The sequence below is a fragment of the Malurus melanocephalus genome, unplaced genomic scaffold (genome assembly GCF_030028575.1).
Source record: "Malurus melanocephalus ecotype Western Australia unplaced genomic scaffold, MMel_1.1 scaffold_1195, whole genome shotgun sequence".
In the NCBI taxonomy this organism is placed as follows: domain Eukaryota; kingdom Metazoa; phylum Chordata; class Aves; order Passeriformes; family Maluridae; genus Malurus; species Malurus melanocephalus.
Window position 1 is genome coordinate 23,872 of NW_026624427.1, and position 13,470 is coordinate 37,341.

General features: G+C 45.8%; 1 protein-coding gene across 3 annotated transcripts in view; it reads left to right on the plus strand.

Moving 5' to 3' along the window:
- The window catches only part of SMC4 (structural maintenance of chromosomes 4), a 27,388-nt gene extending 16,647 nt beyond the window's left edge, over positions 1–10,741 (plus strand). For all 3 annotated transcript variants that reach the window (XM_057387351.1, XM_057387354.1, XM_057387352.1), the window contains exons 7-24: positions 182–309; positions 527–667; positions 996–1,146; positions 1,478–1,642; positions 2,347–2,580; positions 3,142–3,327; positions 3,755–3,916; positions 4,065–4,290; positions 4,387–4,466; positions 5,127–5,279; positions 5,369–5,495; positions 6,300–6,489; positions 6,984–7,128; positions 7,706–7,879; positions 8,341–8,523; positions 9,036–9,268; positions 9,688–9,871; positions 10,389–10,741. In XM_057387351.1, coding sequence (XP_057243334.1) covers positions 182–309; positions 527–667; positions 996–1,146; positions 1,478–1,642; positions 2,347–2,580; positions 3,142–3,327; positions 3,755–3,916; positions 4,065–4,290; positions 4,387–4,466; positions 5,127–5,279; positions 5,369–5,495; positions 6,300–6,489; positions 6,984–7,128; positions 7,706–7,879; positions 8,341–8,523; positions 9,036–9,268; positions 9,688–9,871; positions 10,389–10,577 — 3,051 coding nt within the window. In that variant the 3' untranslated portion in view covers positions 10,578–10,741. The remainder of the gene's footprint in view (positions 1–181; positions 310–526; positions 668–995; positions 1,147–1,477; positions 1,643–2,346; positions 2,581–3,141; positions 3,328–3,754; positions 3,917–4,064; positions 4,291–4,386; positions 4,467–5,126; positions 5,280–5,368; positions 5,496–6,299; positions 6,490–6,983; positions 7,129–7,705; positions 7,880–8,340; positions 8,524–9,035; positions 9,269–9,687; positions 9,872–10,388) is intronic.
- The last annotated feature ends 2,729 nt before the right edge of the window (positions 10,742–13,470 follow it).

The window sequence follows — 13,470 nt, forward strand, 5'->3', positions numbered from 1 at the left end:
AAAAAACCTGCAGTTGTAGGAATTTACTTTGAAATGGCCACTCAGAAGGTTGAGATACAGAAAATTGCCTTGCAGAGGTAATTCCTGATCACCATTTTTCCTACAAAGGGTTGGGATTTTATCTTCGTGTTTCCTCCTGAGTCCTGGCCCTGCCTCAGCTCTGCCCCTCTGTTTTCTGCAGTTAAATCGTGTGAAAATGGTGGAGAAAGAAAAAGATGCCTTGGAAGAAGAGAAGAATAAAGCCATTGAATTCCTGTCCTTGGAGAATAAAATCTTTAAGGAAAAGAATCACATATGCCAATATTATATGTAAGTCATTCTCAGGCTTTGGGTTGGCTTTAATGTTCTGGGGGAGCTGTTCAACTTTGSTTTAATATCTCAAATTAGAAATATTTTGCATTTCCTAATTACAAATTATTGTTATCTTTTGATACKTTACATAATCCTGTTGTTACACTGAGGAATGGAAATAGAGATTCCTTATGAAGATGGATAAAAGTGAGGTTTTATTGTTTTCATTTTCTAGCCATGATCTAAAGAAACGAATAAATGACCAGGAAATGCAGAAAGAAAAAATTAGTGAAGAAACRAAAAGTATTAATGAGAAAAGCAGTAAACTCGCAGAGGAAACAAAAACCAAGAATAAAGCTTTGAAAGAACTTGAAAAGTGAGTACTTATGGATGTATTTATGAGCTGAAAGTACTATGTTTTACATGTTTTCCACCAAATCTTAAATTATCTGATGAGCAGAGTCACTTCTGGTACATCTAAATGCAAAAAAAACCATTTAAATTAATGTACAAAAATAAATGCACTAAAATAAATTAAATTGACATTGGTTTTATTTATTTCTGGGTAATATTCTCAATTATAATAAGAAAATGTCTGATTTTTAAATGGGTTTTAAAGTGCGTATTTCTTTATATTTACTGTACACAAAAAAGAATTGGGAGTTGATCATTCTTTTTTTCTTTTGTTCTTTTTTTTCCTTCAGGAAATTCAATAAAATTACAAAGCTCATAGAGGAAAATAAAGAAAAATTCAATCAGCTGGATTTGCAGGATGTGAAAGTGAGGGAGAATCTCAAACATGCCAAGAGCAAGGCTAAAAAACTGGAGAAGCAGCTTCAAAAGGACAAGGAAAAGGTAATGGGAGCCTCAATTGGATTGGAAAAGGAAAATTAATTGTGGGAACACCTTTGTGCAGCTGGGAGAAAAAGAAAAGGGCACCAATGACCACAAAGAAGGTGGAAWAATGGGGTTTGAATTATTTAATCAGAGATTTTAAATCATTAAATCAGCCAGAGATTCTGTTTGCACATCACTCCCTGCAGTGATCACTGATTAACAGAGGTAATTAATGGTTCTGTGTTATCCACTGGCCACTGCCACCTTTGGGATGTCTGTGGATCCTGGGGGATTCAGGAATTCCGTTGTTTTGGTGGCAGGGGAGGTTCAAAGTCCTTTTTTGGTGCAGGTGGAAGAGCTGAAGAACGTCCCCTCCACGAGTTCCAAAGCCATCGAGGATTCCACAGCCAGGAGGGAGCTGCTGGCCAAAGCCAAGGAGAAGGAGGAAGCCAAGCTCAGGCAGGTTCTGGCCACCCTGCAGGAGGAGACAAAGGGAATTCAGAAGGAAAAAGAGGTTTGGACWGGCAGGACTTATCCACCTGCTGTAGTAACTTCATTCTTCTGAAGGAAACCATCACCAGACACAAAAATGTTATTGACAATTTCCCTGTTCCTTGTGTTAGTTCAGAGGAGCCTAAATGGGCAGTTAATCTTGAATTAATAATTACAGCTAAATCYTTCTTGGCTGCTTTTACCAAGCATCATCAAGTAGCTCATTCATAGATTTATATTAAATAATGCAACTTATTTTACTCTCTCAACCAAAACATTTAAGCCAATGTGTTGTCTAAATACATAAAGATTTTCTTGGTCTGTTCCAAGCCTTTCCCACAGCTGTAATTGTGAATTAATGGACAATTATTTAACACTTGGTTATTGGTGGTGGTGCTGTTCAGTCCCTGAACACCTGGAGGCTGGAAATTGATCCTGTAAATTTGCAGGGTTGTTTTCTGTCCTTGAAAACTTGGATTTTCCATTTGAGCAGTAATTCAGCTCAATGTGTAGGGCTCCTCCTAAATTTGAGAAAATAATAAAAACTTTTAAGGAAATGCTTTATGACAAAGAACTTCAGGGAGTTATCATTAGGAAAAGCCTTGTTTGATTCACCCCCAGAATATGTTAATTGATGAATTGATGTTAATTAACTGTTTGCTGCTGTAAAAACATCATTTCCCCTTGCCCAGCTGTGGGTTGAGCTGTGCCCTGGGTGTTTTGCAGGACAAGGAGCAGGAGCTGATGGAGTTCAGCAGGGAGGTGACGGAGGCGCGCTCGCGCATGGACATTGCGCAGTCGGAGCTGGAGCTCTACCTGAGCAGCTACAACGCGGCTGTGGCTCGSCTCAGCCAGGCCCAGGAGGCCCTGGGCAACACCTCACACACCCTGAAGGAGAGGAAAGCTGCCATCAAAGACATAACTGTCAAATTACCCCAGGCTGAGCAGCAGCTCAAGGAGGTAAGACGTGATTTTGCTTTTAATTCCTTTGAGTGACACTGAAATCCCACTCTTCTCTTCAGCAATAATCGTGGTGAAAATAAACCCAAAGGCACCTCCACTAAAAGAACATTGAAAAGCTGTTTTCTAATAGTTTGCTGGTAAAGCAAATATTTGATGTCAAATTTATTTTGTGTTACGCCAGTGTTGACGTAAATTAAATCCTACATATCCCTGCTAAAAGAATAGATTTAATTTTATTCTGAAATGTACCTGCATTCCTGAGCMTTCTTCAGGGTGCTGAGGCTCTGGCACAGGGTGCCCAGAGAGCTGAGGCTGCCCCTGGATCCCTGGMAGTGTCCAAGRCCAGATTGGATGAGGCCTGGAGCAGCCTGGGACAGTGGAAGGTGTCCGTGCTATGGCAGGGGTGGCACTGGGGGAGTTTTAATGTCCCTTCCCACCCAAACCACCAGGGATTCTTTGAATTTCATTTGTTCCGCAGTCACTCCCCATGCAGAGGAGACTCCCTTGAATGCAGCAGTTTTTGGGAGGCTGAGCCARTGTCTGTCTTTTACCCACCAGAAAGAGAATGCTCTGCAGAAGCTGGAACGAGAAGAATCTGGGGCCAAGGATCTCGTGCGAAACCTGCGCCGAAAAGTAGAAGAAGCCAAAAGTTCTTTGGCACAAAGTCGCAGTCGAGGAAAAGTGCTCGAGGCTCTGCTCCAGGAGAAGAAATGTGGGAATATTCCTGGGCTCTATGGAAGACTGGTAAGTTTTAGAAGGCTGTTAACACTTTCAGTGTTAAACTTTAGAGGAGCTGAGTGGTGTTCCATGACTAAGTGTGGGCTGCCTCACTTCTCTGGTGGTAGGAATTGGGAGAGCAGAGTTGTGGATCYTGTGGACTTGCTGTAAAATCAAACATTTTTCAGTTCTTTCCAAGCAATGTTGGTTGAAASTTTTGAAAATTCAGAGCTGAGTTCTTCATTCCTGCTGCACATCAGAGTAAATGTAGGAGTGAGTAAATGTRGAAGTATTCTGCCATTTTTTGTCCAAGGAGAATGATCTGTGCTTCAGAAAAAYCTGTTTATTCAGTGTGTGTAGATTAAAAAAAAGTGTATTAATRGATTTGTTGGGAAAGGATAAAACTCCCAGAGCAGCCAAGGTGCCAACTAAAGAGTGTTTCCTCAATCCCCAGGGGGATCTGGGAGCCATTGATGACAAATATGACGTGGCCATTTCCTCCTCGTGTGKAGCCCTGGACCACATTGTCGTGGACACCATCGACACTGCCCAGGCCTGTGTGAACTTCCTGAAGGCACGAGGAATTGGAGTTGCCACCTTCATAGCCCTGGACAAGGTGAGTCCCAGCACAGGGAAAACAAATCATTTTACTGTTMATTACAGTCTAATTACAGTTGTTTTAAAGCTTTACATCCCACAGAATAATGGAGTGACCTCAACATTTACCCTAAAGATTCATTCCTTTATTTCTTTTGTGGACGTAGATGGCTGTGTGGGAAAAGAAAATGCAGAAAATCCCCACTCCYGAGAACACCCCACGGCTCTTTGACCTGGTGCAGGTGCAGGATGAGAAGGTTCGYCTGGCCTTCTACTTCGCCCTGAGGGACACTCTGGTGGCCAAAAACCTGGAAGAGGCCACCAGAATAGCATTCCAGAAGGAGAAAAGGTGGAGGGTGGTAACRCTGCAAGGCCAGATCATCGAGGTGTCAGGTACTGCAGCACACACTGCAGCTCCACTGGAAGAGCTTTGAGGATGATAGCAGAGCTCACTGAGTTTTGTGACCTTTTCCATCCCTTTTTCCACAGGAACCATGACTGGTGGTGGGGGAAAAGTCATGAAGGGCAGAATGGGCTCCTCAGTGGTGATGGATATCTCAGAAGAAGAGGTCAGTACATCATGGAAATGGAATTCTATCTGAGTTCCTTGGTTTGGGCAGCTCTTACACTTGTGCCTTTTACAGCAGYGTGAGCAGGAGCAATCTGTGATGGTTAACAAGGGGTTACAAAGCCAAAATTCCCAGTGTTAACAGAGGTTTGGTTGCTCTGAAGTGCATCAGGAAGATGAAAGGGTTGTCATTAGCAGGGGCTGCCCAGGGAGGGTTGGAGTGCCCATCCCTGGAGGTGTCCCAGGAAGGGCTRGRGGTGGCACTGAGTGCTCTGAGCTGGGGACAGGGTGGGCATCGGGCACAGCTTGGACTCCATGGGCTGGGAGGGCTTTTCCAGCCTCAGGGATCCTGCCATTCTGTGTTTGGTCTCTCCAGCCCATTATTTCATTGAGTCTTGCAGTGCTCCCTTTGATAGCTTGGACACCATTTTGGCCTATCAGAATACAGTTTGCTTTTCCTTCTGAATTCCATTCAAAATTTAATCTGTAGCTGCTCCTCTTGTTTCCCACTGGCAGAGCTGATATTCCCAGCACTCAGACTCCCCAAAATCGAGTTTTTACCCCACTTTCTCCTGTGTTTTAAGAGCTGTTAAGCACAGGGATGAGCCCTGGCTTGCTTTGGTCATGGTGCCACCAGTAACTGATGCTCTCCTCTGTGTAGATCAGTAAAATGGAATCCCAGCTGCAGAGAGATTCCCAGAGAGCAGTGCAGCGTGAGGAGGAGAAATCACAGCTGGAAGAAACCATAGCAAAACTGCAGCAGGACATTCGGGAAATGAGGAACACCTCAGAGAAATACACAGCSAGTATCCAGGTGAGAACCCTGAGCATTTCTACAGCCCCAGCTGGAGTCAGGGAGCTTTTCCAAGACAAAACTCCAACCCAGTTCTGTGCTCTCTGCAGAGTTTTTCTGAACAAGAAATGGATCTCAAAAACCAAATCAAGGAACTCGAAGCCAACGTCGCTGCTGCTACTCCAGACAAAGCCAAACAGAAGGAGCTGGAAAAAGCCCTGGATGGTTATAAAAAAGGTGCATTTTGTGGAGAGGGGATTGGAGATAAAAACTGTAGTGATGCTCTTTTACTAATGAAGGAAGGAATGGTTTTGGGTTTGSCTTCAGTTCTGTGTCTTGGTTTGGAACCTCATTTTTCTAAGGGGTTCCTAGAGAGTAAAACCCTTTTTTGTAATTACCCAAGTTCATATTTCAGTCAAGCTAAAGTAAACATGAATTCTAGTGTTTTGTTTCTTGGGTAGATTCTTGTGCCTGTATTATACATTCTATAGGGAAACTTAATTTAATTAGGGGTAAGAATTGCTAATGAGGAAGTAATGATATAAAAGTCAAGTGAAGGGTTTTGTCAGGCTTAAGTCTTTGAAATAAATTAACCTATAAAAKAAATYTCTGTGTTCTTTGTGGGAASACATCCTTTTTGTGAAGTGATGCTGTTCAKCAGGAGCAGTAACAGCTACACCAACTCCTGTGAAATGCTGGTGGCCAGTTCTTTAATTATKTTCTTAAATTAACCATCTTCCCATTAATGAAATGCAAAGAAAGAGCTTGGAATAGCTGATGTGTTCTGTGCASGTTCATTAATCCATGTGGAGTGATTTTTGCAGCAGGAAAGCTTTGGGAGTGCAGTGGCACAAAGCAGTTGGGTGGATTGTGATGTTTGTCACATTAAACTCATCACTGGTCAGAGCATAACGGATCTGGGCACTTCTCACTAAAGGAACAGAGCAGAGCTGAATCTGAGATCACTTCCCAACCTTTATCCTTCAATCCTGATTCCCCCAGGGGTGGCACATTGCCCTTAACTCCCTTCTCCATCCACAGATTACGAGCGCGTGGCTGAGAAGGCCARCAAGATGGAGGAGGAGGTGAAACGGCTGCACAAGCTCATCATGGACACCAACAGCCAGAAACTGAAGGTACAGCAAGACAAAATCGATCAGATTGACAAGGAAATGGATGAATGCTCCTCAGCCATCACCAAGGCCCAGGTGGCAGCCAGGACTGCAGACAGGTACAGCACGGGGAGCTCCAGGCTGGAGCTGCACTTCCTCAGTGTCTCAGTGCTCAGGGAGGGAAARGGAAGTCAAATTTTGTAGTTTCTAATATTCCAGAAGTCAGATTTWATCAGTGTTTCTGTAATTCTTGCCTGGCACCAAACTGCMATATTGCAGGATAAAGTCCAAAATWGCACTGAATTGGATGTGCTGGAGCAGCTCAGATCTGAAGGGACTGATTTTAATGGGAGGTCTGTCAGGAAATAAAATGGGATCTATTTTTTATGAGATCTCCCCAATCCATAGAGATTCCAAACTCTGAAAGAAGAAATTTAGTCATTTAATGAGGTCTGGCTGCTGAGGAAGATTTTATTTTCCTTGGATCCCTCTGGATTGTGGGAGTTGGGCCTGAACCAGCACCTGCTCCTTGCTGTCAGTGAGATTGGGTTCTGGGTTATTCCCTGTCCCCTTTGCCTCGTGGGAGGTGCACAAACATCCCTGTCCTGGGCAGGAACCTGAAGAAAGCTGAGGAGGCTCTGCAGCGCACCGAGAAGGAGCTGGAAGAAAATGAGAAGGAACTGAAAAACCTGACAGCAGAGCTGACAACGCTGGAGGACAAAGCCACCACGGTGATGAACGAGTGCAATCAGGCTGAGGTGAGTCCTGGGAGCCACCCTGAGCTCCAGGGAAATCAGGGAGAGCASTTAAATCCTGCTTGTATCCCACTGATTCTCTCTGCAGAGCAGCCAGGCTGTGGCAATGGTGTATTTTTATTTTTTACACTCACCTGGAAATTTATCTTGGCCCAAGTTGGGAAAAAATGTACACCAGGTTTTCCCAAAGAAATCACTGGGTTTTGAAGTTGCTTTAAAATTGAATTTTTCCACTTATTTGGGATTTTAGTTTCCTGTCTAGATTTCTGTGGGAGAGGGAAAACCAGGATGGTTGAAATTGTTCCAAACAAATATGGAATTTGATGTCTTTCTCTAATTAGCTAAAAATGAGTGTAAGACCTGTTGGATCCGAAACTGGAATGAAAATAAAATCTGCAGCATATTCTCAGTAATTCCAGAATTCAGGGGTCAGTTATAAATCCAAGAATATTTGTTTCCATCAATAGCTCTAAGTAAATTAARTGAAAACAGATTTACCACCCAAAAAAGGGGCAATATTTTTGTAGGTAATTGATTGATTAATTCCCTTTTTTGGGGCATTTGCCATTTTTCCTTTCAGGAAGCTTTACCAGCAGTGCAGGAGGAGAAGAATAATTTACTGGAGGAGATGAAAACTATCCGGGATGCTGAACATGCCCTCCAAAATGAAGCTCTGAATGTCAAGCTGAAAATGGAACAAATCGACAGCCACATTTCCACCCACCAGGCAAAGGTCAAATACTGGCAAAAAGAGGTAAGGAAATGGTTTAGTTCCTAAAATTGAAATCAGGAAATTGTGGAATGGTTTGGGTAGGGAAGGACCTTAAAACTCATCCAGTTCCATCCTCAGGGACACCTTCCACTGTCCCAGGCTGCTCCAAGTCCTGGCCTTGGGCACTTSCAGGGATCCAGGGGCARCCACAGCTTCTCTGTGGATCTCACAGGATGAACACATCATCAACATCCCCTCAGAAAACAGAATTTGTGAGAAAACTCCTCCTCAGATCACAGTTTGCTGGTGTTTATGCAGAACAGGATAATAGGACAAAAGGAAATTTATTGTCCTTTTCACATCCTATTTTAGGGAGTTGTGGAAGAATCTTGAAATGTTTGGAGATTGGAGATTTGAAGATTAAAAAAATCTCAGATAACTCATTTTAGAAACATCTTCTTGGGGTTTTTAAAGCCTTCTACCACATGGCTTTTGCCTTGCAGATGTCCAAGCTGTCCCTGCACTCCATCGAGGGCGAGGCCCCCGAGGAGCTGCGGGTGCTGAGCGAGGAGGAGCTGGAGGGGCTGCAGGAGCCCGAGGTGATCACCAAGAGGATCGCGCTGCTGGAGGCACAGCACCACGAGCTGCGGCCCAACCTGGGAGCCATCGCTGAGTACAGGAAGAAGGTAAAGCTCCCCAGGGCCCTCCTTCCTTTGGGAGTGCAGTGGAGCCCTGGAATCCTCCTGTTCCTGTTGTTACCAGCTCATCCGTAGCTGAGGTGAAAGTTGTTTCTAGCAGCTTCCACACCCTCAATGCCAGGTGACAACAACTTCCTGATAAATCTTGAAGTCCTTTCCAATCTAAATCTTTCTCCTGGGAATGTTTTATTTAATAATCAAGTCTTCACAGCCAATCTAGACTCACAATACTGGGATTTTTCCCTCCTCATTTCAGTAATAGTGAACCATTCAACAGATGAGATGTTTTTCATTTTAACACAGGTTTGTTTGGGGTTTTATCCCCTCAGCAGCAGAGATAGGAAAAGAGATAATTTGAGGGTTTTGTTTCAGGGCTGTTAGCACTGGGAAACAGAAAAGTTCTTCCCGGGAAAAAGGAAATGTTCAGATGGTAGGAAAAGGGGTTTAAACTCCAAATTGCTCTAAGGGCCCGTGGGTTTCTTGGCTGTTTGCCCCTGCAGGAGGAGCTGTACCTGAAGCACGTGGGAGAACTGGACGACATCACCAGCGAGAGGGACAAATTCAGACAGGCCGTGGAGGACCTCAGGAAGCAAAGGCTGAATGAATTCATGGCTGGGTTCAATGTCATCACCAACAARCTGAAGGAGAACTACCAGATGCTCACCTTGGGAGGGGATGCTGAGCTGGAGCTTGTGGACAGTCTGGATCCYTTCTCGGAGGGAATCATGTTCAGGTTCTTAAAATACTTCATGTTCTGTTGATTTTTCATCATCATCGTGCTTCTTTCAACTTGATATTAAAGTAAATGTTCACTGATCACCCAGACAGGCTCAGTATTCACAAATGCTGACAGAAACCAAATTTTTAGCTCTGAGACTCATTTCCTTCTAAAGGAATCAGGAATTCGAGCAATTGGAAAGCTCTGAACTCATTTCCCAGCACTTGTTATTTCCCAGGTCACCTCATTCTGCCCAGGGAATCCTGGCAGTGTTGTGTCATGAATGTTGCCAGGATTAAATTCATGAACTGGGGGTAACTGGGGAAAGGCAGTGAGCAGTGGGGTGAGGAGCTGCAGGAACAGCCCCGTGTTGCCCCAGGCTGGGCTCAGGCCAAGCACAAATGCTGACAGACCAAACTCTTGTTCTGTTCCAGTGTCCGGCCTCCCAAGAAAAGCTGGAAGAARATCTTCAACCTGTCAGGAGGGGAGAAGACCCTGAGCTCCCTGGCCCTGGTCTTTGCCCTTCACCACTACAAACCCACCCCGCTCTATTTCATGGACGAGATCGACGCYGCCCTCGACTTCAAAAACGTCTCCATTGTGGCATTTTACATCTATGTGAGTTCATGGCTTCRTTCTCCTCCAGAGGGGACAATGTTCCAACACAATTACAGCCACATTTAGGATCTGGGATGCTGCAATTTTACTGCTTCCTCTGAAAAACAATTCCCCCAAAACCATCACTGTTGTCAGAATACACAACTTATTCAGCTGTTAGTGATGTCTCTGTGTACCCAAGCTCATGATTTCCCTGCATTTACACTTCCCTGGCATTCCCATCAGTGTCTTTGTTTTTTCCATGCCTTTAAAACTTCTGCCCTCACCAAAGCAAACCCCCTTACAGGACTGCAGTTCACACTGGTAATTAAACACTGAATATTCAGAATTATTGTTACCTGGGAATCACCAGTTTTGGGAAAAGGTGGCAAAGATTAGGAGCAGCTATTTCGGATTAGGGAAACACTTGGAAGTTCCCTGCCTGCAGCTGTAGTTTGAAATTTAGCTTTGTGTGCCACACCAGGACAGAGGGAATTTTGGGAATGTTGGGCACTAACACAAATCCCTTCTGTTTCAGGAACAAACCAAAAACGCCCAGTTCATCATCATCTCCCTGCGGAACAACATGTTTGAGATTGCAGACAGATTAATTGGGATTTATAAAACCCAGAACACCACCAAAAGTGTGGCCACCAACCCCAAAATCCTGGCTGTGAAAGGAATGCAGGAACTYGGTGCCGCTGGGTGCAGCGTAGCCCAGAAATAGAGTGGAAGCACCTTCCAGCTCCATTGCTGCTGTTAATTTTTGTCTGATCTAATTTTGTATTGTACACTTTGTTTTGTTTTATAAGTTATGATCAAATTTTGTAAAAATTTGATCTTGTTAATATAAACCCCTCCTCAATAAATTCCACTTTTTTTTTAATGTCTTGTAAAAATTGAGGAAAAGGAAACCTTGGGGAAGGGGCAAAGAAATAAATTCTGTCTATGCTGGGGAACCGGAGGAGCCTGGAAGCACCACCCTGTGTGCCTGGGAAGAGGGTGGAATATCCTGCTGGAATATCCTGCTGGAATATCCTGCTGGAATATCCTGCTGGAATATCCTGCTGGAACCTGTGTGGAGGGCAGGGAGGGGACTGGCAAATGGACTGGGAACAGCAACAGGAACAGGCAGAGAAGACATGACACCACAGAGTACAGCAAAGAGAAAGGAAAGTTATCCAGGGAAAAAAATGAAAAAAAAAAAAGAAGCAGAAGCTGGGGAAAACTGGGTTTATGTGCCACAGGTTCCACAGTGCCTCGGAGTCCAGCATCCAGCAGGGGTTAGGTGGATAAAGAACTGCGATAGGAGAATCCCACAGCCCCTTCTGCTCCGGGGCATGGGCACGGCAGGAGCCTGCGCTGGAAATTTTAAAAACCAAGTTTCAAAGAAGCAGAAGAAACCAGGACCAGGAGAGCCRCACTTTGGTGATTTTTGTGGGTCCCTTCCACCTCAGGGTATTTTATGATTCTGTATCCCACTCCATCCTTCCATCCCCGTGCCGAGACTCGCTCTCCATCCCTCACAGCTCTGTCACATCTCCGCCGGGCGATGGAGCCGCTCCCGGGGATGGAGCCGCTCCCGGGGAGCTCCGCCGGGCGATGGAGCCGCTCCCGGGGATGGAGCCGCTCCCGGGGAGCTCCGCTCGGGGATGGAGCCGCTCCCGGGGAGCTCCGCCGGGCGATGGAGCCGCTTCCAGGATGGAACCGCTCCCGGGGAGCTCCGCCGGGGGATGGAGCCGCTCCCGGGGATGGAGCCGCTCCCGGGGAGCTCCGCTGGACGATAGAGCCGCTCCCGGCGATGGAGCCGCTCCCGGGGAGCTCCGCCGGGCGATGGAGCCGCTCCCGGGGAGCTCCGCCGGGCAGTGGAGCCGCTCCCGGGGAGCTCCGCCGGGCGATGGAGCCGCTCCCCAGCCCTGCCCAGTAACGGGCGCGGCGCTGGGATGGGAATGGCGGGAGTGGGGGCGGAGACGGGCGGAGCTGAGGGAGGGGACGGAGGGCCGGGCCGGGCCGGGAGAGCCGCGGGATCCCCGCCGTGTCCCCTCCGGGTGTCAGATCCGCCCGGAGGAGCGGGCTTTGTGGCGGCAGAGCCCCGGGAGCAGCGGGAACGGAGCGCCCCCGGAACGGTCCCTCGGTGCCACCGCAGGAGCCGCAGGAATGGCATGGAACAGGCGGCACGGACAGCGCAGATCCCTCGCTGCGCGGGCACGAAGGACAGGGGACACCGCTGGCACGGAGCGGGAGCCGCGCGTCCATCCCTGCTCAGCAGCCTCGGTCCTCAACCCGCGGAGATTCACCCTGGAGGGGCAGAGCTGGAGCCACCGGAGCGCGCCCTGTGCCRGCTCCAAGCATGGAAATGACAATTATTGCAGCGTTCATTCCAAACTCATTGATCKGCTKCGGCTGCTGAAGACTTGAGAGCATYTTTMCATCAGGGAATGGCTCCCGGTTCCACGGGGCAGGGGCAGGTGGGAGATGGGAAGGGAATTCCTCCCTCGTTGGGAGCYAGTGCAGGCTTTGCTCATACTCCACATCATTCTCTATTAATTTACAGTTCACTGAAGTTATCTCAGCCATTAAAAACTGAATTTGAAAGAGAAATAATTCATTTAATGTTGTGATATAAATCGTAATACACCATCATTCAGAACTCACCTAAACGTGTCTTAAACCATGATATAGAGAACCTTATATGAATGTAAGTTCCCTGGAACTTATATAAGCTGGAATTATAAAATAATAAAACCTCTTATGCYCCAATCACAAATTACCACAGCTGAGGTGAGAGGCACAAAGTTTACAGCACCATGAGCTGGAATTGGGGATTTTTTGGGTGAAGCTGTGCTMGTAATCTATTGAAGGTTTCTCCAAAGATCCTCCTCTGATTTCTGTGGTGGTGGATGGGATGTGCTGATACTTCACCCCAGCCTACCTAATCCAGAATTAAAAATTGTTACAGTCCCTTCCCCTCTATTATTTCCTTCAACACATCAGGAAAATCTTAAGGGAAAAAAGACTGGAGCAGGAAATAAGGGAGATTTTGACAATAATTTACAATACTTGAGAGTATTAGAAATGAGAATAAGAGCATGGCTGGGTTTTTACCCATTTTATGCACTTAAATAAATCAAGAATTCATTCTGAAGCAGCATTTTAAGTGAAAACGGGGATTTCAGGAATGAAATCCTTGATCCCAACCATGATCTGGTACGAAGTCTGACCATCATCTGCCTTTCCATCAAATGATAAAACTTCTGGAACACATTTATCAATAGCTGGCATTGAAAATATCCCAAAATCGATCCTTTTCTAGTAAGAGCATTTTCAGTGCTTTTTAATAGAAATTTAAAATCAAAAGTATTGACAGGGGACCATTTCAATGGCAGCTTGAGGGAAACTCTCTCAGCTGTGGAGCACCCAAAACCAGCAGGATAAACACAGRATTTATATGAATTTACAAGCAAAACCAGGAATTATTTTATGGCAATGAGGTTTCCAGTCCCTGTTGTGCACATCCCACAGCAATATTACCTTTCCCAGTGACTTTTTCCAGTTCCTCACTGGTGCAGTAGCCGAAACTTCCTGGGAGTTTGTAAACTTGACACGTTTGCAGCTGCTCC